Here is a 21686-nt window from a genome sequence, read left to right as displayed (position 1 = left end):
TGGGGTGACATTTTCTGTGTACATCTTAAGTCCGTCTTGCCTAATGTGTCATTCAAAGTCACTGCTGCTTTATTGATTTTTTTTTTTCTACATGGATTATCTATCCATTGATGTAAGTGGGATGATAAAGTACCTTACTTCTATTGTATTACTGTCAGTATCTCCTTTTATGTCTTCAAATATTCACTTTTTGTATTTGTGTGCTCAAATTTCGGAGACATAAATTTGTACAATTATTATCTTTTTACTGGATTGATCCCTTTATCATTGTGTAGTATTTTTGTTGTCTTTTGATACAATCTTTGTCTCCTTTGTCTAATATAAGTACAGCTAAGTCAGCTTTTTTTTCTCTTCAATTTGCATGGAATATCTTTTTTTATCCTTTAACTTCTTGTTCGTATGTGTCTTTACTGAGTCTTTTACAGGTAACTTATAGTTGGGGCTTGGTTTTCATCCCTCAGTTAACTTACATTTTTTTATTACAGCATTTAGCTCGTTTACTTTGGAAGTAATTATTGATAGTTAGGTACTTATTGCCATTTTTTAATTGTTTTCTGGTTGTTTACATACTTCTCTGTTCCTTTCTTTTGTGATTGATGACTTTTTATAGTCTTCTGTTTGGCTTTTTTTCTCTCTTTTTTTTTTTTTGTGTGTGTGTGTGTGTATCTATTAGAAGTTTTTCGTTTGTGATTACCAGACGTTCATATATAGCAATCTATATTAAGTTGGTGGTCACTTAAGCTTCAACACATTCTAAAAGAACATTTTTACTCCCTGCTCCATAGTTCATGTATATGTTGTCATATTTTACATCTTTTTATTATGAGTCCCCTTTTCTTTCATTTTTTTATTCTTTATGACTTTTTGTTTTTCGCTTAGAGCTCCTTTTACCATTTCCTTTCAGGTAAGTTTAGTGGTGATGAGCTCTTTTGACTTTTTGTTTGGAAAACACTATCTCTTTTAATTTTGAATGATGATCTTGTTGGATAGAGTATTCTTAGTTGTAGGTTTTGTTTTGTTTTCCTTTTAGTGCTTTGAATATATCTTGCTACTCTTTTTTGGCCTGCCAAGTTTCTTTAAAAAAAAAAAAAATCAGCTGATAGTCTTATGGGAATTCCCATGTGCGTAATAGTTGCTCCCCTCTTGCTGCTTTTAAAATTCTCTTTATTTTTAATCTGTGCCACTTTTATTCTTGGGTGTCATGGTGTAGACCTCCTTGGATTCATCTTATTTGAGGCTTTTAATACTACCTGAAACTGAATATCTGTTTTTCCCCAGGTTAGGAAAATTTTTTGGTTACTATTTCTTCAAATAAGTTTCCTGCCCCTTTTATTCTTTTTTTCTCCTTCTGGAATTCCATATAATACATACATTTGTTTACATGATACTGTCCAAAAGATCCCTTAACCTATTCTCATTTTTTTTTCCTGTGTCTTTTTGCTATTCAGTTTGGTCACTTTCCATTACCCAGTCTTCCAGACCACTGATTCATTCTTTTGATCCCATCAGTGTATGTTTCATATCAGTTATTGTATTCTTCAACTCTGATTGTTATTTTTTATGTTTTCCGTTTCTTTGTTGGAGTTCTCCCTGAGTTCATTCACTCTTCTCTTTAGTCTGGTGAGCATCTTTATGACCATTACTTTCAATTCTTTATCAAGCATATTGCACATTTCCACATCACTTAGTTCATTTCCTGAGGTTTTGCCTTGTTTTTCCATTTGGGACATTGTCTTCTGTCTTCCCATTTGCTTGACTTTGTTTATATGAATTTGGTAGAACAGCTACTTCACCTAAACTAGAGGTATATCTGGTGACTTTCACTGCTGGAGCTGTGGCTGTGGTGGGCTGGGGATCCTGGGACCCTCCAGGCTGGGACTGTCCTGGAAACACAGCTGAACTGAAGTAGATGTAAGCTTGGGTGTCTCAGGGCACTCTGCACAGAAGGGGCACCCTGGTGGGATGACTGGAGGCTATATGGGCATGGGCTGTGTGTCCCATGGTACTTCACACCCAAGGCATCCTGGCACAATGGCTGGAGCTGAGGTGGAAGTGGCCCAGGTGCTCCGAAAGCACTCCAGGTAGGGCTCCCCCTGCCAAATTATATAGTGCGTAAGTGGTGCAGACCTGGAGTGTTCTGGGGTGCTTTGTGCTTACACCACCTCGGAAAGATAACTGAAGCTATAGTGAGTACTGACCAGGTGTGTCCCAGTATGGGCTGCCCTGGGGCCTCCTTGATGGGACAGCTGTGGCTAGTGTTGGTTAGAGGCAATAGGCTCACTTGAGGCAATAGGCCAGCTGTGGTGCCTGGATCCCATTTTTGTCCACATCATCAAGATGGAAGGAGTAAATAAACTGTGGCACATGCCAGGCCCTCCAACCTGGAGAGATTTCCAGCAGCCTTCCCATTGTATGGCAGAGATCTAAGGCTGGATCCTTTATGTTCTAGTTACTCTTTTAACCTGTGGCTTTTTCTGTGCCCCAAGGGCATCTGGGGCTGGTGTGGGCTCCGGGCCCAGGGGTTGCTGAAGTGGTAGTCTGGCTAGGATGCCTGGACCCTCCTCCTATCCGGAGGATGGAGGGGGAATATCGCTGTGATCCTAGCCAGCCTCTCCAACCTGGAGAGAGTTCTAGCAGTTTTCTACTTGACAGGGTTCTAAGGCTATTTTCTTTTCATTCTAGTGCTTTTTTAAACCTTGTTTGTTTGTTTGCTTGTTTGTGTCTGTGCCCCGGATAGACAAACCCATTTATGGTCCCTCAGTACTATCCTTTCTCACTGTACTTCACAGCACTAGGCATGGCGGTTTCTTTAGTTACTGTGTCACAGCTGTCTTGCATTCTCTACATGGTCTCTTTTTTGTTGTGCAGAAGTTGTTTAGTTAGCTCACAGTCCTCCAGGAGGAATTGCTGTATAACTGCATATAGATCTGGTATGTCCACAGAGGTCATGAGTTCAGGTCTCAAAATTAACTAATTTGATGTATTATATTGGTGAAGTTCCTCACTTTTTACTATATATTATAACCTAATCATGGGAATAGAATTCTATTATAGTCAAAGGTTCTGCCCAAACTCAAAGGGATAAAATTATACAGGCATGGACACCAGGGTACAGGGATCAGATAGGTTGCACTTAGTTAAGATGAATGATACAAGAGAATTAGCTTTTTTCTTTTTTTTTCTTTCTTTCTTTCTTTCTTTCTTTTTTTTTTCTTTAAAGGAAATTGATGGCCTCACTTTTAGATCTATTGAATTTGGAGATAATCAGGCATCCAATTAGAGTGGATCAGTAGGTCTTGGAAAAGTCAGTAAGGTTGGAATTGGAAATAAATATTTGGTAATGATCAGTGGAGGCGATAGTTAAATAATGGGATCATCCAGAAAAAGTCTATAGCAAGAAGTGGGCTGGGACAGGAATAAGTCCAGATAACTAGAGCATCTACCTGTGCATTTCCGCCCATGTCTCTTGATTCTAGTCAATATCATCATGGAACTTTTCACCGTTCCTATAGTTGGTATAATATCCTGCTTCTCCTAATTTGTGGTCCACTGTCTCTCCTCCTCCCAACTCCAAGCCACACTACCTGGAAATAAGAATCAAGAGCTCTTTTAGTGAAAACTTTGCAGATCACAGATACTAGAAAAGGTGCATTCTCTTATGCACCCTGATCCCAGATGGTGAGTTGTGGGAATTATAGAACATAAGGCTCAGTGAGGGGAGATAGTGCCATCATTAGCCCTGCGATAATTTATTTCTTCCTAACAGAAAATAGGAATAACTGCATTTTCTTTGCTCTTCCCTCCCAGAATTGGCTATAAAGTGATAAGATGGCACAAATTTGGAATGCAGATGTGACTATATTACCTATTTCTTAAACCATTGTCTGTTTATTTGAATAGAAAATCACTGAAGTCATTGCAGTGATATTGTTGAACAATCTGAGCTGTGACTCTTTACTTTCTATAAAGAGGTAAATTTGATCAGTACATTTTGCCTAGATTTTCCTCCCTTCACATAAATCTTTTTCTTTCAGGTTATATTCAAGAAGAGTGTGTCATCCCATGCCCATTTGATTGCAAGTTAAGCGACTGGTCTAGTTGGGGGTCTTGCAGCTCATCTTGTGGGATTGGAGTGCGAATTCGGTCCAAATGGCTAAAAGAAAAACCTTACAATGGAGGTCGCCCATGTCCCAGACTGGATCTCAAGAATCAGGTAAAGTACATGAAGCAACAACAACAACAACAACAAAAACCAACTAAAAAATTACTCACTTGATTACTTCCTTTGGAAATGGAAGTCATTCTCTTGCTATAAATAACTCATAAAAAGTTATCACAAGTTCAAAAGAGGGGTTAGGAGGACATAGAGTAATATAACAGAGTTAGTAATGGAGGTCTTGTCCACTCCTAGGTAATGCAGAGACCAAGTTGGTATTACTGGCAATGATAATGTGTATGAAAAATAATCCACCTGGTTTTGTATGGTCTTGAAGTATAACTTGATTATTCATATTATAAAAGTGATTTGTGTTTGTGTGTGTGTGTGTGTGTGTGTGTTTAATTATAAATACTAAAAAATAGATAAATACTAATGTTGGGATAATGTCAAGTACTTTATGGCAGTAAGTAGTTAATGGTTTCATCCATGTACTCCAAAAATGGGGTACTCTTTTCTTTCACCAAACTCTTCATCTATTTTTTTCTTCTCAACCTCACTAAAGTTTCCAGTTTTTTCATATCTTTTCTAAGCTATTTCTCTACCTGTTACCCAAAAAGTCAAAACTATTTTCATAATAGAATTTGGAGTATACCCTTCCATACAGATGTCTAGTAAAATTGCCATCCTAGGCAAAATTGATTAGAGTATGTTAGTTGCCTTTACCCATGTAACAGTCTAAGATTTAGTTAAGAATTTTAATAAAGACCTCAAATTTCTCTCATGATTATATAGCGGTTATCATATTTGGACAGATGTATTTTTTAATCAATTGAATAGTTAGCGCACATGTTGATTGTTGAAAATTCTTTATTCTTAAAGTTGTGAAAGGAGTCCTATATGTATATATAGTTCCTTTCTAATCATGCAGCTATTTTAACAGAATAGCTGCATGCACAGGCTTCAATTACTAATTCTATTAATTTCTGCCCTTTTGATTAGACTTTCTGATCCCCCTTTTGATTAGACTTTCCATACAGATTGTTTAATGGAATGGAAATCCATATTTCCATTCTTAATTAATTTGAATGCATACAGACATGCAAGTAGATACCATGTGTCAATTAAGGCCAACATCCTAGATATTTTTCTCGTAAGTTTTGTTAAAAGATCCATAATTCACTGAAAAGTGAAAAATTACCATTCCACCAAAAAATAGTTATGTTCTAAGATGGCAGAGTATTTTAATTTTTCTCTCTCTTCTCTCTCTCTCTTTTTTTTTTTTTTAAGATTATGCAGTTAGATAGTGACCATAGTTTCTTCTCTCAAAACTATTACAAACCTATGGGGGAAGACAAGGCAGAAAATCATAAAATCAACATAGAGATTGTAAAAACAAAGAAACCCCCAAAACTTTACAAATATTGTAGTTTGGTGAGGCGAAATATTACAATATGATTAATAAAAACAGGAGAGCAACAATCAGAGCAAAGATGGTCTAAGGAGATAATAAGCCTTGCTTTAGTACAAAGAAAGGTGTAAGACAGGTTTATGAATACAAGGAAAATTTTTCTAGTGAATTCTGTGTATGAGGACTATTTCCCCCTCCCTAGGGGATTTTCCAGACATTTAAAAAGGAAAATAACTGGGGTGTCTGGGTGGCTCTAAAGCTCTGCCTTCCTGCTCAGGTCATGATCCCAGCATCCTTGGATCAAGGCCCACATCAGGCTTTCTGCTGGGCAGGGAACCTGCTTCCCCCTCTCTGCCTGCCTCTCTGCCTACTTGTGAGGTGTCTGTCAAATAAATTAAAAAAATAAAATAAAATAAAAAGGAAAATAACTACTAAGCATTTATAAACAATACACGGTAGTTATTCTTTCTCATAACCTTCAATGAGAGCTAAGACTTAATAACACGTTAAACACCGATTTTTAATATGCTAATTTATGAACTAGGAAATTACCAAGGGATTAAAGGGACTTCATTGGAGTGCAGACTTCAAGACTCTATTTTCAGTATGCAAAGGCAAATGTGTAGAAGTATGTCTATCAAATTTGAGAGTATGAATAAGATAAAGATAATTGTCAACTTGTTTTGACTTAAAGGAAACTTTCTCAAAATGCTTGATTGACATATGAAACTGGTAACCTTAAGAAGTAGTACAAGCTGAAAAAAGAATTGAACCCAACTTTAAGAATAACTTAGGTAAATTCCATAAGTGAAAATATGTGAGGATGGGGCTGTCTGCAAGAGGTATTTCTAACTCTTGGTTTCAAGAAGGGAATATTAGCATTCCAGAGACATTTGTTTGCTATGCTCCAAAACGAATCCTGGCTTTTAATGAGGAGAAATCAAACTTAGTGTGGTATGTGGTATGTGTTCTGCTATAAAGAGGTTTCAGATGTCTAGCATGAGTGTGCCTTAATTCAACTTGAATTGAAAAACTCCACCCTAATCTATACTTTGTATTTTAACATAATTTAATTGATAGGGGCATTAGGTAATAAGGCTTCCCTCTCTACCTGTAAGTCTCTGAACGGCAAGGAAGAATACTGTTATTTAAAAAAAAAAAAAAAATTGTAAATTTAGAAGAAATTCTCCTTAGAGAAATTTCTTTTCTAAAGCAAGCACACTTTTTACCTGGGAGTAGATTTGTGGAAACTAATCTTTGCTGACTTCATTATATATTCGCTCTTAAATATAAGAGCCTCTTGTGTGATGTATGTATGTGTGCATGTTACGTACTATATAGAAAACTGTTGAAAGTTACCCATAATTTCTTAACTCATCTGAAAATAAATTGGGTTGGCAGGAATTTTCATTATTGAGGAAATATTCCCCAGCTTCCATTATTTATGGCAAGTTTTCTTTAGAAAAGATGGCTATTTGTTTTCCTAAGCTGGAAATATGATCTAGTTAGAGCTACACCCACAGAGCGTTTTTTGTAAAGTTAGTTTCATTACTGGCTTTAGGTTATGTGTCTCCTTTCCAATTAGTTCTCGGGTTTAGATTTACTTTCCTATTTTTAGGACCAGGTTAGTACTCTCTGTTCTGTTCACATAAGTAAGTGCTTAGAAAAATATCTAACCCAAATTTTAGCAGTAAGAGAGGCACATATATCTTGAGTACCTGTACAAGAGGAAAATTCTGAATTCAGATTGAGCCAAACAGACAGTTAATAAATATATATGTAAACATATATACAATTTGTGTATATGTATATATAATGCACATGTCTGGGTAAATGTCAGCATACCTACATGTGCTTATTCATTCTTCTTCATTTCTCTGTAGAATGGGAGGTCTTGTGAAGGCAAGGTCTTTCTATTTTTGTAACTCATTCTAGCCCCTAGTGCACTACCTTGTGTATTGTCAAATGATGTTTACTAGATGCTTTATTTTAAAAAAAGCCTTCTCTCTGGATGAGTGGGTTAGAAAAAATGTTAGAACCCTGGTCTCCTATGTTATGATGTATCATTTAAATTCTCAAAAACACTAGTCCTTCTAGAAGAAAGACATAGGGACCTCCAAACTATAATTGCCCAAAGAGTATTTCAAAATTGATCTGAAAACTCCTGACTGTTGGATCCCCACTGAAATCTCCGTGATTTAAAAAAAAAAAAAAAAAAAAAAGGTTGGTATTATGTACATAAGCTCATACACTGCTCTGAACCTGTTAGTGGAATCAATTTTTATAATCTCTCATAAAAAGCCTCCCTTTTAAACCTGAAACTATCAATGTGATGGCTTTTTCTCTAGAACTGCCAAAGTGACAGCAATACTTGAATAGCTTTCTGCTAAGTATATTTGTGATGCTAAATAGTTCTGGCATGTAGTTTACTCAAAACTCTTATCAAGGCAGAAAACTTCTAAATAGTTTATTGGATTATCAGGTCAGTTGGCTGATGCCCTTGATTCTCCTGTGCATAATAAAATACATAATATATTTTAAATTTTTATAGTCTATAATATGTTGAGTAGATTATTTAACCTTATGTTTTTGTTATTTTTTTATTTTGAAATTCTCCTTAATAAAAGCTCAAATGTAGGGACATGAAAGTTCTGTTGGACTTCTATTTCCCCTTATGAATTCTTCACGTGATTGAAGGCAAGAGTTCCCGGAAGTTCTATTTTGTTTTTGGTTGGAAATCTGTGTGTTAACAGTGTATATGGGGGTGGGAGGGATGATACATTGAGATTCATTACCTATTCTTTTTAAAAATATATGCTGCTGGAAGAGATTATGCTGAGTGAAATAAGTCAAGCAGAGAGAGTCAATTATCATATGGTTTCACTTATTTGTGGAGCATAACAAATAGCATGGAGGACATGGGGACTTAGAGTGGAGAAGGGAGTTGGGGGAAATTGGAAGGGGAGGTGAACCATGAGAGACTATGGACTCTGAAAAACAATCTGAGGGTTTTGAAGGGACGGGGGGTGGGAGGTTGGGGTACCAGGTGGTGGGTATTATAGAGGGCACGGATTGCATGGAGCACGGGGTGTGGTGCAAAAATAATGAATACTGTTATGCTGGAAATAAAAAAAAATAAAATAAATTAAATATTTAAAAAAATATATATATATGCTGCCTACTTTTTTTTTTTTAAAGATTTTATTTATTTATTTGACAGAGAACACAGGTAGGCAGAGAGGCAGGCAGAGAGAGAGAGAGAGAGAGAGAGGAGCAGGCTTTGCACTGAGCAGAGAGCCCGATGTGGGGCTCGATCCCAGAACCGGTTCTGGGATCATGACCTGGGCTGAAGGCAGAGGCTTTAACCCGCTGAGCCGCCCAGGCGCCCCTATATGTTGCCTACTTAAATACATTTTTGAGTTTTGATTATGTTTGCAACTAAATGAGAGGATATAAATTAAATATGTGTGCTTTTTTAGAAATAATTGCAATTTTAAAGGTCTGTCTTCTCCCCAAAGAGAAGTGATCTAAATTTGAAAATGAGTATAGTGCATTTTATTTTTCATAGTAAGGTAACAATGTTTTAAAGAATACTTTCTTTCCAAAGATGCATAGAAATATTAGCATGAATATTTCTTTCTTAGAAGAGGCTTGTGGATAAAAAAATATTTCTACAGAGAAAGAGCTTATGCTCATTTTAATACTACTTTGTTAATTAATAGCAAAATGTTATGGTGTGGAAACTGTCACTCTATCTGAATATCTGTTTACCTGAAAAATATGGCTACACATAAGCTTTAATTCGACTTAACCAGTTTTGACTTCTTGCTTCTTTTTGACTGGCCCAACTCCCACTCATTCTAGGCTAGTCCAAATCATTCCTGGCAGTGTCCTGCTCACTTTGGACTTAGTATTTCGGCAAGAGGCCCAGACTGTAATGGACTAAGAAGTCCTATTCTTGAGCATTAAAATGGTAGGCAGTCCAAGCTTATCCATGATTAAGTACATTCAGGTGTACCATTCTTGTGTGGGGAGGCGTGTTGGTGTTTGCACCTTTGAAAAGGCTTTAAGTGTGAAATATATGCCATAGAATTAAGGGAAGCACAGTGATTCATTCCTCAGGATTATTTGGGAGGATTTAATAGGGCAGATACTCTAGAACACATCACCTCTCTCTAATATAGTAGTAGTTACTCCAAAACCCAGTACACTGCTTCCCATCTCAGAGGCAGGATAAAACAGCTCCTAAGGGCCAGTGTTCTTCCTTTTTTTTTTTTTTTTCCTTTATGCCTGTCTGCCAATCCAAACTGCTCTCATGTTGTGACATCTCACTAATTGAGCTGAGTAGAGCTCAGAGGACAGGCAATTTTTCTTTTCTGTTCTTGCCCTGTCACCGTCTAGAAGAAAAATTGTTTTTCGTAAGAGATTTCTCTTCCCCCACATTTGTGTCTACACATAAACTATTCTTGATCATTCCAAAGTAATACCCCTCGGGCTTGTTAAAATCTTTTGGAACTTTGATCATTTTTCTTGAGAGCTGCCAGAATCCCTCATGAAAGCAATTTTCTTATGCCTGTTGTCCACTCTGTCTTGAATTTTACTGTGTTTTGATACTGGGTATTGCTACTCTGCAAATACTCAAAATTACTTTTGTTATTCAGATGTTCTTATGTATCTCTAGAATGTTCTTTATTAGGCTGCTTTGGTAAATATTCCTAATGCTGTTGTCAGGGAACAAGAATTATGTCCTCTTCAAGGGTCCTTCTAGCTGGATTAAGAATGGAATTGACTTGAGACAGATTAACAGGAGAAAATCAAACTTAGTAGAGCATGTATGGGGAATCCACATAGATATGAAAATTCCAAGGACAGGCAATATGAGGTCTACATGTCATTCTGAACCAAGGAGAAAGAGGGTAGGAGTCTGGGACTTCAGGGGAAAGGAATACATTTCATAGGGTGCTAAGAAGAGCAGATGTTTGGTAATTAGATGTTTGCCCTGCCATGCAGATGGACCACTTTGATAATATTATCTCTGAGAGTGATCCTTATTCTGGGAAAGACCTTCTGTGTGTTTAAGGGAGGTGCAAAATTTCTCTTGAGCTGATCGGGTCTCGATTGCTTTCAGCTTAGAGTAATTTTTCCTGCCAAAGTAGCCCATAGTGGGGCAGCCTGCCCTTAGCCCCTGTACTATTCCTAAGCAGGAATTCCAGGATTGGCTGGGGACAGCTACAAAGTTATGAACAGGGAAATTTTGTCAAATTTTGTCTTTGTAACTCTTTCACTGTGTTCCCATATCTCATATTATCCCTGGTCTCTTAACTCCTCAAGTCCTTAAATACTACATTGGATAACATCAGCTTCAGCAGGAAATCACATCATCTGTGTTTCCAATTTTCTAAAACTGTCTTCTTAACCAAGTACTTAAAGTAGAAGTTCTCAAGTGTTTTTGTAGAAAAATAGTGACAGAACCTACTTTTCATATCTTTTTTGAATCATTCTGTCAGTCTTTTAAGCTTTAAATACAAAATGGAAACTTCCCTCTTTTTTTCAGGTATTCAAAGAACATGGTTTTGACTCTAACCACAAGATTTGGTTATAATAAACATACCTTTCAGAAAACAAAATTGAAATGATGGGAGTATAGTGCCTTCTTTAAAAAAAAAAAACAAAACTGACTATCTATTTGAAAGTAAGATCTTAATGGCTTGTTAATTATCTGTTTTTTAAGATAGAATTTATAATATTGTATACATTTAAGATGTACAGTGTATAAATATACATTTATATTTGCAATGTCATTATTAAGGCATTAACTAACATGTCTCCTATGTTACATAACTATTATTTCTTTTTTGTGATGAGAACAATTAAGATCTAATCTCTTAGTAACTTTGAAGCTAACAGTAGAGCATTGTCGATTATAATCACTATGCTGTGCATTAGATCTTCAGGATTTACGTATGAGTTAAAGTTTATACCCTTTAGATCTTTCAAGCTTTATCCCAATATTGTTACCAGAAAGCTGGTTACCTAGATCCTGCCTGGATCCTATACTAGACCCCTACAGAAAAGCATTTATTGAATCATGATTTATTTATTTATTTTTTTTCCTACATGACTTGAGAGTCAGGATAAAAATAGTTTCTCTGAGAAACTTATCTGAATTTTGAAATCCAGAGTTCATTGTTTTGCTTTTATTATGTGAATCACTGTACAGTACATCATTAGTTTTTGATATAGTGTTCCATGATTGGCTGTTTACATATAAATTGTTTCATAACCTTTACTGATCATAAGAATAGAACAGCCACCATGGGGGTGGGAAGTGGTATAAAGATACTTTCCCAGGACCCTGCTCTGAGACTGTGGTCTGCACAGTTAGAGTGGATCCAGGAATGTGTATTTGTTAACAATGGATTGTTTTTACTGGTTCTCCTGATCAGGCAACTTAGTGAATGCTGCCATAATTGAGATTCTTGCCTCTGAGGCTACCATTTCTGCTGAGTTCAGCTCTGGAAAAGATTTTCTTCGTAGTTAACCTAGCCTGTCCTTTCGAATCCAAACAGTGAACACATCCAGTTTGTTTGCTACTCAAAGCCAATCTGGGGGTCTGGCAATATGAGGTCTACAAACCCCCCCCCCCCCCCCCACTTCACAGAAGAGGAGACTGAGGCTTACAGAGGTGTAATGACTTGCCCAAATCCACCCACTGATATATGCAACAGGTTGAGTCAATCAGGTCTGAGGTCAAATGCTGCCCTGTCATCTCCTAGTTGTGGGAACAGGAGAAAATTATTTAACCTGAGTCTCACCTTCATAATCTGCCAATGGGTATAATAATGCCAACTACCTCATGAAATTATTGTATTAATAGAAAATGAAAATACAAACTTCTATCTCACTTTTGGAAGAATAGTGTGTGCTTGATAAATCTTAGGTAGGATGTATTTTCCTCGGTTTCTAACACATAATTTGTGTTTCCAACTCCATTTGCTTTCACCTATATAATACTGCGTTTTAGAGCTAGGTTATGCAGATTCCTTCTCTTTTTACATTTAGCTACTTGAACATTTGTGGTCAAATATTTTAGTCGTAATAACTCAGCTTAGATACATAGTAAAGCTACTGTCACTGCTTCCTGTACAGGAAGACTAATTTATTTTATTTCTAAATATCTTGTTCAGCACCGCATTTTTTTTTTTTTTGTAGCAGAAAGGAACAAAACTTTTTATATATTTGTGACTAATTTCCTATGAATTTGTGATTCTTTGCATCTTTATTTTTATAAACATTTTAAGGAGTATAACAAAAAGATGGCCAGATCATGATGGGTAGAGCTCTATGAATTTTCTCATAGTGAACCTTTCCTTTCAGTTACCACCAGCATCAGGAAATCATACATTATCAACATCTCAGATGGCCCCTTTTTGCTCCACCTTTCTTACTACCCGCTTCCTCTCACCAAAAAGAACTACTACTTCCAACAGTATTGTTGGGGAGGAAAAATTTTTGCTTTACCTTGCAACGTTCTTCTTGCTGGTCTAAGAATTAAAATCATTTGGGACAGATTAAGAGGACAAAAACAAAAGTTTAGTCACAGTATATCTCCTGTATATGTGGGAGTGACCCAGAAATATGGAGTAACTCCCTCAAATGGCCAGAAGTCATCACCCTAAATACCATCTTCAACTAAAGACAGAAAGGATGTTGGGGCTGGGGAGTGGGTCATGGCAGGTTGTAGGGAAAAGCACAGTAAACATAAGTAAGGTTGTTATGCGTATTTAAGTTGTTGTATCTCTGTTGATAAGAGGTTCTAGAGATTGAGTCATCCCCCCACTCTTTCCTGCTACAGAGAGAGAGGCACCCTTACAAATGAAGTTTTCCTTCATGTATATAAATGTCTCTTACAACAGGGTAACTTATACTTGGTTTTCAAAACTTCTCCTGTGTTGAGTTTCTTAACAATAACTGGATTAAAATAATTTGTCAAACAGGCATATTTTAGGGTGGCGTATTTTTGTACCACTTCACTATAAGTTAGTTTTTTCATTGTAAAAATAATTTATATAAATGGATTCTGCACTGTATATTCTTTGTGCCTGTCGTTTCCTCCTCAGCATGTTTGTGACAGCATCCATGTTGTGATTTGTGCTAATATTTAATTTCCATTGCTCTGTTATGTCTTTAGGTATATCATATTATTGTATAGACCACAGCTTATCTATTTTTATTGTTGATGGATGGATATTTGATTTGTTCTGAATTTGGGGCTATTAGAAATAACCCTGCTATGACTATCCCCATCTTGTGGTGTTCATATGTGTGCATTTCTGTTGAATACATACCTGAGAGTATACTTCCTTTCATTGGGTATGCTTATACATTCAACTTCAGTAGAGAATTGGCATTTTTTTTTAACTTCTAAATTATCTTAAGTTGTCCTAAACACAGACAGTATATACTTCTAGATAATAATGTGAAATATGGCCTGTCTGACACCACGAAAAGGGGTGTGGAAGTTGTACAGATACATTAAGTGTTATCTCAGCATGTGTTCTATCACAGCAGATCAGCGACTGGTGTCTTCCCCTAAGCCACAGCTGCCTTTCCAAAGAGAACAAGTGTTCTGCCTCCTGCCTGAATTCTGCTCACCTCTCTCCTAAACAACCGTTATAACCATCACATTTCTGTGGTCTCTGATCTCTCCTCTTCTCCCCTCTGCTCCATTCCTCACACAGCAGCCTCTGTGAGCTTTCTAAATCACGGGTCTGCTTATACATAAAACCTTTCTTAGATCTCTTGTTACCTTTGGGATAAAGTGCAAACTATGTAATATAATTTATAAGACATTTAATGAAATTGCCTGAAACACATGTCTCTGAGCTCAGAGTCCTTTCCAAGACAGCAAGGCCCTCAGGCCAGGGAAGCTTCGTGTGAGTCCAGAGGAAGGAGCCCTACTTCTATGTTTCTGTCTCCTCAATAGCCCTCATACAGGCTTTCTCATAGAGAGTGAGGCACTTGCATTTTAAGGCTGATCATATCAATCAAGTGATTGTCTAACATGCTGTCCTTTAATAAAAATGGACTTTCAACTTAGGAGTCACCAAACACTCTTTAATGATGTTAGATACTTGGATTTACTCTATTGCCTTCTCTCTGGAATCTACTCATCAAACTCCCTCCACATTGGATTAAAGTCCCACTCCATTGCTATTTACGTATAGACTTCCCAGGGCCATTTGGAGCTGCAGCTTCTTCCCTGGAGAGAAATCTCTCTTGGATGGCAAGGTAAGGGACACTGTGCTTATGACCTGTGCTGAAAGCATGGAAGTACAGATACAATTGCCAAGTCTGCCTCCAAAGAATATTCTCTAATAGCAGAAGGGTTGTCCAAAGCCATGTTCCACCTAGTAGACAACAATCTTGTCACCCTTGGAACTGAAAGTAAATTGATTTGAGTAGCAATATTAAGGAAGAAGTTTGAGTTGAGCAGACTCTCCAACGCACAGTATGTCAGATGGAGGCCAGCAGGTTCCATGTATCATAAAGCAGAGTGGTAATAACACAGAGTGAAATTGCTATTGCTTTGCTCTGTTCTGGAGCAAGGGAACACAATTGTATTTAAGTCACTGCAGATCCAAAATTTTACATTTTGTTCATTTAAAAAGACATTTGGTATGTTCCTTTTGTTTTTTTTTTTAATTTTTTTTAAATTTTTTATTTTTTATAAACATATATTTTTATCCCCAGGGGTACAGGTCTGTGAATCACCAGGTTTACACACTTCACAGCACTCACCAAATGTGTCTTGTGTTTTGATATTTTTAAGTCTTAGCTCACATTCACTTTCTAAAGGTGCCTTCCCTGACCACCTCTCTACTCGCACTTCTTCTATTTGCCCTTCTTTGGTTCTCCTTTTCCTACTATATGATGTCCCTACTTACTGTTGATTTTAATTTTTGGCTGCCTCTCCTTGCTACCCCTAAAACAGATGTACAGTCTGGTTCTGGATGAGCACCTTGAAAAGGGATGACCCTGTTTTAGATTAGGTTCTCCCAGAAGCAGACCTCAGATAGGATTCAAAAACAAGAATTTCTCAAGTGCAGGAAGCATCATTAAGAAAATAAGAAGTGCTTCAGGGAAGGGAAAAAATCAGTAAGAGGGATGTTATTAAGCCAGAAAACATGGCAGCTACCAAAGCAGAAGCTTGTTGGGAACTCTAAGAGACTCTGAAAACCCATGCCTAGGGTTTTCATACCTTGAAGGGCCAGAAAGTTGGGATATTCATGGAGAAAGTCCATAGGAAATATCAGTGACACGAGCATATACTACATACTCCTCATTCTCTAGGAAAACAAGTAAGGGACACTCTGACATTCTGCAACACTCTCTTCTCTTCTGACAATAAATCTCCCTGTATCAGTAAGGGGGAAACCACCTTTACCATGAGAAAGTAACCTCTTCTGGGAGAGGATTTAAATGAACATAAGGCCTCCAGCAAATCTCTTTTCCTTAGGCGTGAGGAGACTTATCTCTTGGCTGTGCAAATACCCCTGAATACGTAGAAAAATATAAGATACTGCATGGACCCATGGTTTGGAGTGGTACGATATAGTAGTTAATATATTTTACTTTGCATTATTCTAATATTACGGGTATATCTCCATGCTGTAAAACTAGGTACATTGGGAGAAGACCTAGAGAAATGTGACAGTGAAATTACCTAAGTGTATGATGTTGACAGAGACTGCTTAGCAACAGTAATTTTTTAATGAGCCCTGGTAGATTTCAGAAAGAGAAGAGGTAAAAATCAAATGGAATTTAAGGTAATTATAAATGTTTTGAAAGGCAACTTTAATTTTGTGCACCTGTGCCATCATTCATTCATTCACTCAGCAAACACTGAGAATAAATGCTGTGCCAGGAGGAGACCTCATTTACACTCATTTCAACTCCACTGCTCAGTTTTCACTGGGAACTTGTATTCCTGGAATCTCGAGTGAATGGTTAGAATTATAGATAATGCTCTAGATGCTTGTGGTATCAGAACTGCTTTACCTTTAAAAATGCATGAAGCAATTTGGACCCAATCAGCAAAATTATCCATTATTTCTGTCTTACGATGATTTGCAACTAACCTAAACCTCAACCCAAATTGGCTGAAAAAAATAAGGCAATACATTACCTCATGTAATAAATCTAGTGGTGATGCAGGCGGTAGGACTGGTTGGTTCTGTGGCTCAGCTTTGTTATCAAGAACAGAGTTGCTCTCAACCTGTCTGCTTTGTCATCTTTGGTGTTGATTTCATCCTCAGGATTTTGGGAGGACTGACATCAGCAGTTTCAGGCATAGCCTCCTGATGCAGCAATAACCAGAAGAATAAGAAAGTGCCTCTCTTTGAGGGATCTTAGGAACAAAAGAATTTCCTTGAGTCTCCTTCACTCCCTAAAAGACTATCTCATGCTTCATTGGCTGAAGTTGGATTTTGTGCCCATTCCTAAACCATCTCTGGAAGGGGTCATGGGATGAACTTGATTAGCTCAATCAAGGACTTTCTAACCTTTTTTAAAAATTTCATGGCCCATATAGGAATCAATAATGCTCCTCTGGCAAACTGGAATGTGTTTCAAGCTATCTATGGCAGGAGTGAATGGCCTGAGACCCCCTAGACTCAATGTTACAGGCACATCTAAAATCCACTTTGGAGACACTTGTGTGGCCAGGCAGTGCTTACATTTGTCTGAGAATCATGGGACCTAACTTGCTAAAATCGAGACTCTGACTGAGTAGGTCTGAGGGTAAGGAGATGGAGACTGGGATTTTAACAAGCTCCCAGACCGTAGCAAGCTCTGGGTCTGCAGATAACACCTGGAGATGCTAATGTATTGCCTTTGAGGAGCTCTTTCCTAGACTGGAGAATCACCTGGGGTGCCATGTGTTTTGAGAAGTCAACTAAAATGCCTACTGTATGCTCCTAAGTTTATTCTTTTTGACATTTAATTTGATAAGGCACAAATAGTTTTAAGTAACCTTTTGAGACTTATATTAAGACAGAAAAAATGTTTTTAATCGAGTATCTGAAAGTCTCTTATGTGTGAAGAAAAATGACCTAATAACTTTGCTTATGAGAATATGAATTACCTGATTTGCCTTTACTCTTCCATGATAAATTTTCTTTCTCTTTTGGCAAGAGCATCATTCTGTCTTGCAAGTTATTTGGCATCACCAAGCTTCCAGTGCCTCAGCCTACCTGATAAGTAAGCAGACTTAAATCAGATAAGCAGTATATCCATACACCATTTTGTTGAAAACTGGATTGCCAACTTTTATTTGTCTACTTTTTAAAATGTGATTTTTCTATATATGATCTCTGAAGCTGTGTCTATATGAAGCTGAACAAATGACAAGTTCAGTAAAGTCCAGGGAAAATCATTTATGAAAATGGAACATTTGATGATGTGAAGAGAAATCTGTCTGGATTCTTTCTTTGCTCTCAGCCCAGCGTTGTAAGCATTAGGATCGAAGCCCTCTATATTTAAGAAGCCAAACCAGAAAAACAATTGAGTAAAATAGTGAATAATTTTGGGGAAACAGTTGGTCAAGTTGGCTATTTAACACAAAATGGGGATAAGCAAAGCTCTAAGAGAAAAAACTGAATTGAAACAGCTTTGCAATGTAAAAATGAAATATGAACATCTTGAACTCAATATATGATCCTCTTTGCATGAATTATTGCCTGTCATTTGCAATGCACATTACTCAAAACTACTGAAAAATCTGTTCTGGCTTATTACTTAATTAAAAGTAAGTTATGAGCATTTTCAATCTTTATATAATTTATATCATTTGCAAATCATGAATTTTCCATAATTCTGTTGGCTTTAATCATCAAAAAAAAAAAAAAGTATTGCTATGCTTAAATACAATCGCTATGCATCTTTTCCACTCTCCAGCAGATGTTAAAAAAGAAACTATCACAGCTGGTGAAAATTGATATTCAGAAGTATAAAAAATGGCAGTGAAAAGATTAATTTTCTGTACTTAATGTCCTTGATTCTTGAAAACTTTAAACTTTCTTCACGGTAAGGCCAGTGGTTTCATTGTGTGGTTGGCAGTGGGCAGATGATAACGTTCTGCTCTATTTTACTTTATGATGAACCAAAGAGGACTGGTTGTTTCTCTAATGAGTTTGTGAGAGATGCTTCGATGCTGATACATTAGCTGCATCCTTTGAACTGCTATGATGAGGAAGTGAAAAGTAGTTTTAACAACTTGCTAAAATTATCACCATTAGAGTGAATGAAGCACTAAAATATATATACCAGATGTTTAAAATGGTTAGATTTGAGAGAAAACCTACAATTAATTTACATTTTAGTGCTAAGTACAAATTTTAATTTATTCTGATTAACTACTTTATAGCCCATCTAGAATACCATTTGAAGGAGTTATGGAAAAGCAATAAAAGGAGTCATAATCAAGAGATGACACTTTATTGGCATAGAAGAAGAGTTTCATGCCTGATGCCCATATTGCTCAAAAGGGTTCAACTTGCACTCACCCAGAGCCTGTTATTGAGTTACAAGCTTGGAATCAATATGGAAGCAGATTAACTCACTTAATTACCATTTGTGCCAAGATTTAATCCCTCCACAGATCAGGTAAATTCTTCTAATCTACATGCACATACTTTACAATTCCACAATCAAGTCACCCTGCAGAAGTGTAAGCAGATTTCTTGATAAGAATTATTATAAGCGGGACTGGCTAAATAGAAATAGACAGTTGAGTTCCAAAGCTTTCCCATAGATAAGAAAATCTTGAAAGTATAAATGACATGGCAATAACATAGTCAACATTATATGCCTGGCTTTGCATTAGGTATTCTGTAAGTAGCAGCTGTTATTATTAGCATTGCTATTAATTGTGATACTGGTGAGGATTTGGGGAGAAGGTTTTTGGAAACCTCACCGTATAACAAACCTTCTTCACATCCAGATGTTATAATCTGGTTGTCCCTTGGAAAGTTATCCACTGCCAAGTTCATTATTTGGACCGATCCGTGTCTGCTACCAGGTATTCTGGTCATCTTCTTTCCCTGTCCCCTAGGCCTGCCCTGCACCTAGGCCAACATTCGTAACCAGGCTCATCCCTTAATAGTGGCAGCCTGGCAAGAGCATACAGTTACCCACATTTCATGTTTTGATAATCAGGTTATAAATCAGGGCAACACACTATTGTATAAAATATGTTGTATCGGCGGGGGGAGGGAGATGAAATATGTCATCTACTCCTCCCTTAACAAATAGACTTTTGTAACAACCCAGAAGGCTAAGTTTACATTTGGGATGGAAGTGGTGCTATCAGGAGAGCCAGTCTTCAGCCCATGCTTTGTCCTTGTGCTTTTCCGGCCCCAACGCTGTCCCACTATTAGTACATGCTCTGTCCACTACAGTCCAGCACCCCATGGCTACCCTTCAGGTCTAAGGGTACTTACGTGCAGAGAGAGATGGGTCCCATCCATCAGGAGAATAAACATAGAGAAGAGACCTAACTTATGAAAGCAACTCAAACTCATTTGGCAAAGAAGTATTTTTTACTGCTCTTTATTTTATTTATTTATTTTTAATTTCAATTCCAGTGTAGCTAACATAAAATGCTGTATTAGTTTTGGGTGCACGATATAGTGATCCAACTGTCCCATGCATTACTCAGTGCTTATCACAAGTGCACTTTTTAATCCCCTTCAACTATGTCACCCATCCCCCCCACCTCCCCTTGGGTAACCATTTGTTTGTTCTCTATAGTTAAGAGTCTGGTTTTTTGAGTTGTCTTTTTTTTTTTTCCCCTTGGTTCATTTGCTTTGTTTCTTAAATTTTACATATGAATGAAATCATATGGTATTTGTCTTTCTCTAATTTTGCTTTGCATTGTACCCTGTACACCTATCCATGTTGTTGTAAATGGCAAGATTTTCCTTTTTATGGCTGAATGGTATTCCATTGTATATATATATATGCCGCCTCTTCTTCATCTATCAGTGGACACTGGGCTGCTTTCATCATTTGGCTATTATGAGTAATGATTAAATGAACCTATGTTTAGTGTTGTATATATACTTTTGAATTAGTGTTTTCATATTCTTCTTTGGATCAATACCCAGTAGTGTGATTAGTGGATCATAGAGTAGCTCAAGTTTTAGTTTTTTTGAGGAATATTTGTTCCAGAGACTTCTGGAGTTCAGGCTTTTGGAAGGTGGTCTAACAGATGCTAGAAGGAGGCACAGAGCAGACCACCTAGAGCCACAGCCCCTTCTTTGCCTCTGCAGATTCATCACCATAAGGAAGAGGTCCAGCTGGAACAGGGCCAGAGAGAGTTTCTCTGAACTCAGGGAAGAAGCCAGAGACAGTAGGGTCCATGACTCTTTGTGATGACACTTGTGTTACTGCTTTCTTATGACAGTTTTACGATGAAAGCCATACTCTTAGAATTGAAGTTTCTGTGAAAAATAACATGACTGATGGAAAAATAATGTGGAGACTTTGAAGAATATTTTTATATGGAGATTATTTTATGTATTTATGTCACATGCCCAGAATCTGCAGGTGTTTGAGTTAAAGGTCTTAATTTAGTCATTCTGCTGCCCATTTTGTAGTGCTTTGTTTATGGTACATAGTTGTTGTTCATGAATATTAATTGCTTGTCTTAATGCCAGAGTGAAATTTGTAGAACACTTACTAAATTATTTCAATTGAAATAGGAAAGAAATCAGTTTCATCTAAAAGGCTTTTTGTGAGGGAAGGGGGGGCGAGGGATGGTTACCTGGGTGGTTCAGTTGGTTGAGCCTCTGACTTTGGCTCAGGATGTGATCTCTAGTCCTGGAATCAAGCCCAGTGTTGGGCTTCTCACTCAGGAGGGAGCTTGCTTGTCCCATTCCCTCATCTGCCGCCCTCCCTCAAACAAAACCTTTAGAAAAAAATAAAAGGCTTTTAGGATAGTGCCCTTAAAACAATGATTCTCGGGATGCCTGGGTGGCTCAGTTGGTTAAGCAGCTGCCTTCGGCTCAGGTCATGATCTCAGTGTCCTGGGATCGAGTCCCACATCGGGCTCCTTGC

At 37.3% G+C, this 21686-nt stretch overlaps 1 protein-coding gene across 3 annotated transcripts in view; it reads left to right on the top strand.

Moving 5' to 3' along the window:
* THSD7B (thrombospondin type 1 domain containing 7B) overlaps positions 1 to 21686 on the top strand; it is an 855837-nt gene that overhangs the window by 655836 nt on the left and 178315 nt on the right. For all 3 annotated transcript variants that reach the window (XM_032353821.1, XM_032353819.1, XM_032353820.1), the window contains exon 15: positions 4035 to 4213. In XM_032353821.1, coding sequence (XP_032209712.1) covers positions 4035 to 4213 — 179 coding nt within the window. The remainder of the gene's footprint in view (positions 1 to 4034; positions 4214 to 21686) is intronic.

Source organism: Mustela erminea, chromosome 8, assembly GCF_009829155.1.
Source record: "Mustela erminea isolate mMusErm1 chromosome 8, mMusErm1.Pri, whole genome shotgun sequence".
Classification (NCBI taxonomy): Eukaryota; Metazoa; Chordata; class Mammalia; order Carnivora; family Mustelidae; genus Mustela; species Mustela erminea.
Note: the sequence above shows the minus strand (reverse complement) of the source record. Positions and strands in the feature narration are given on the sequence as shown.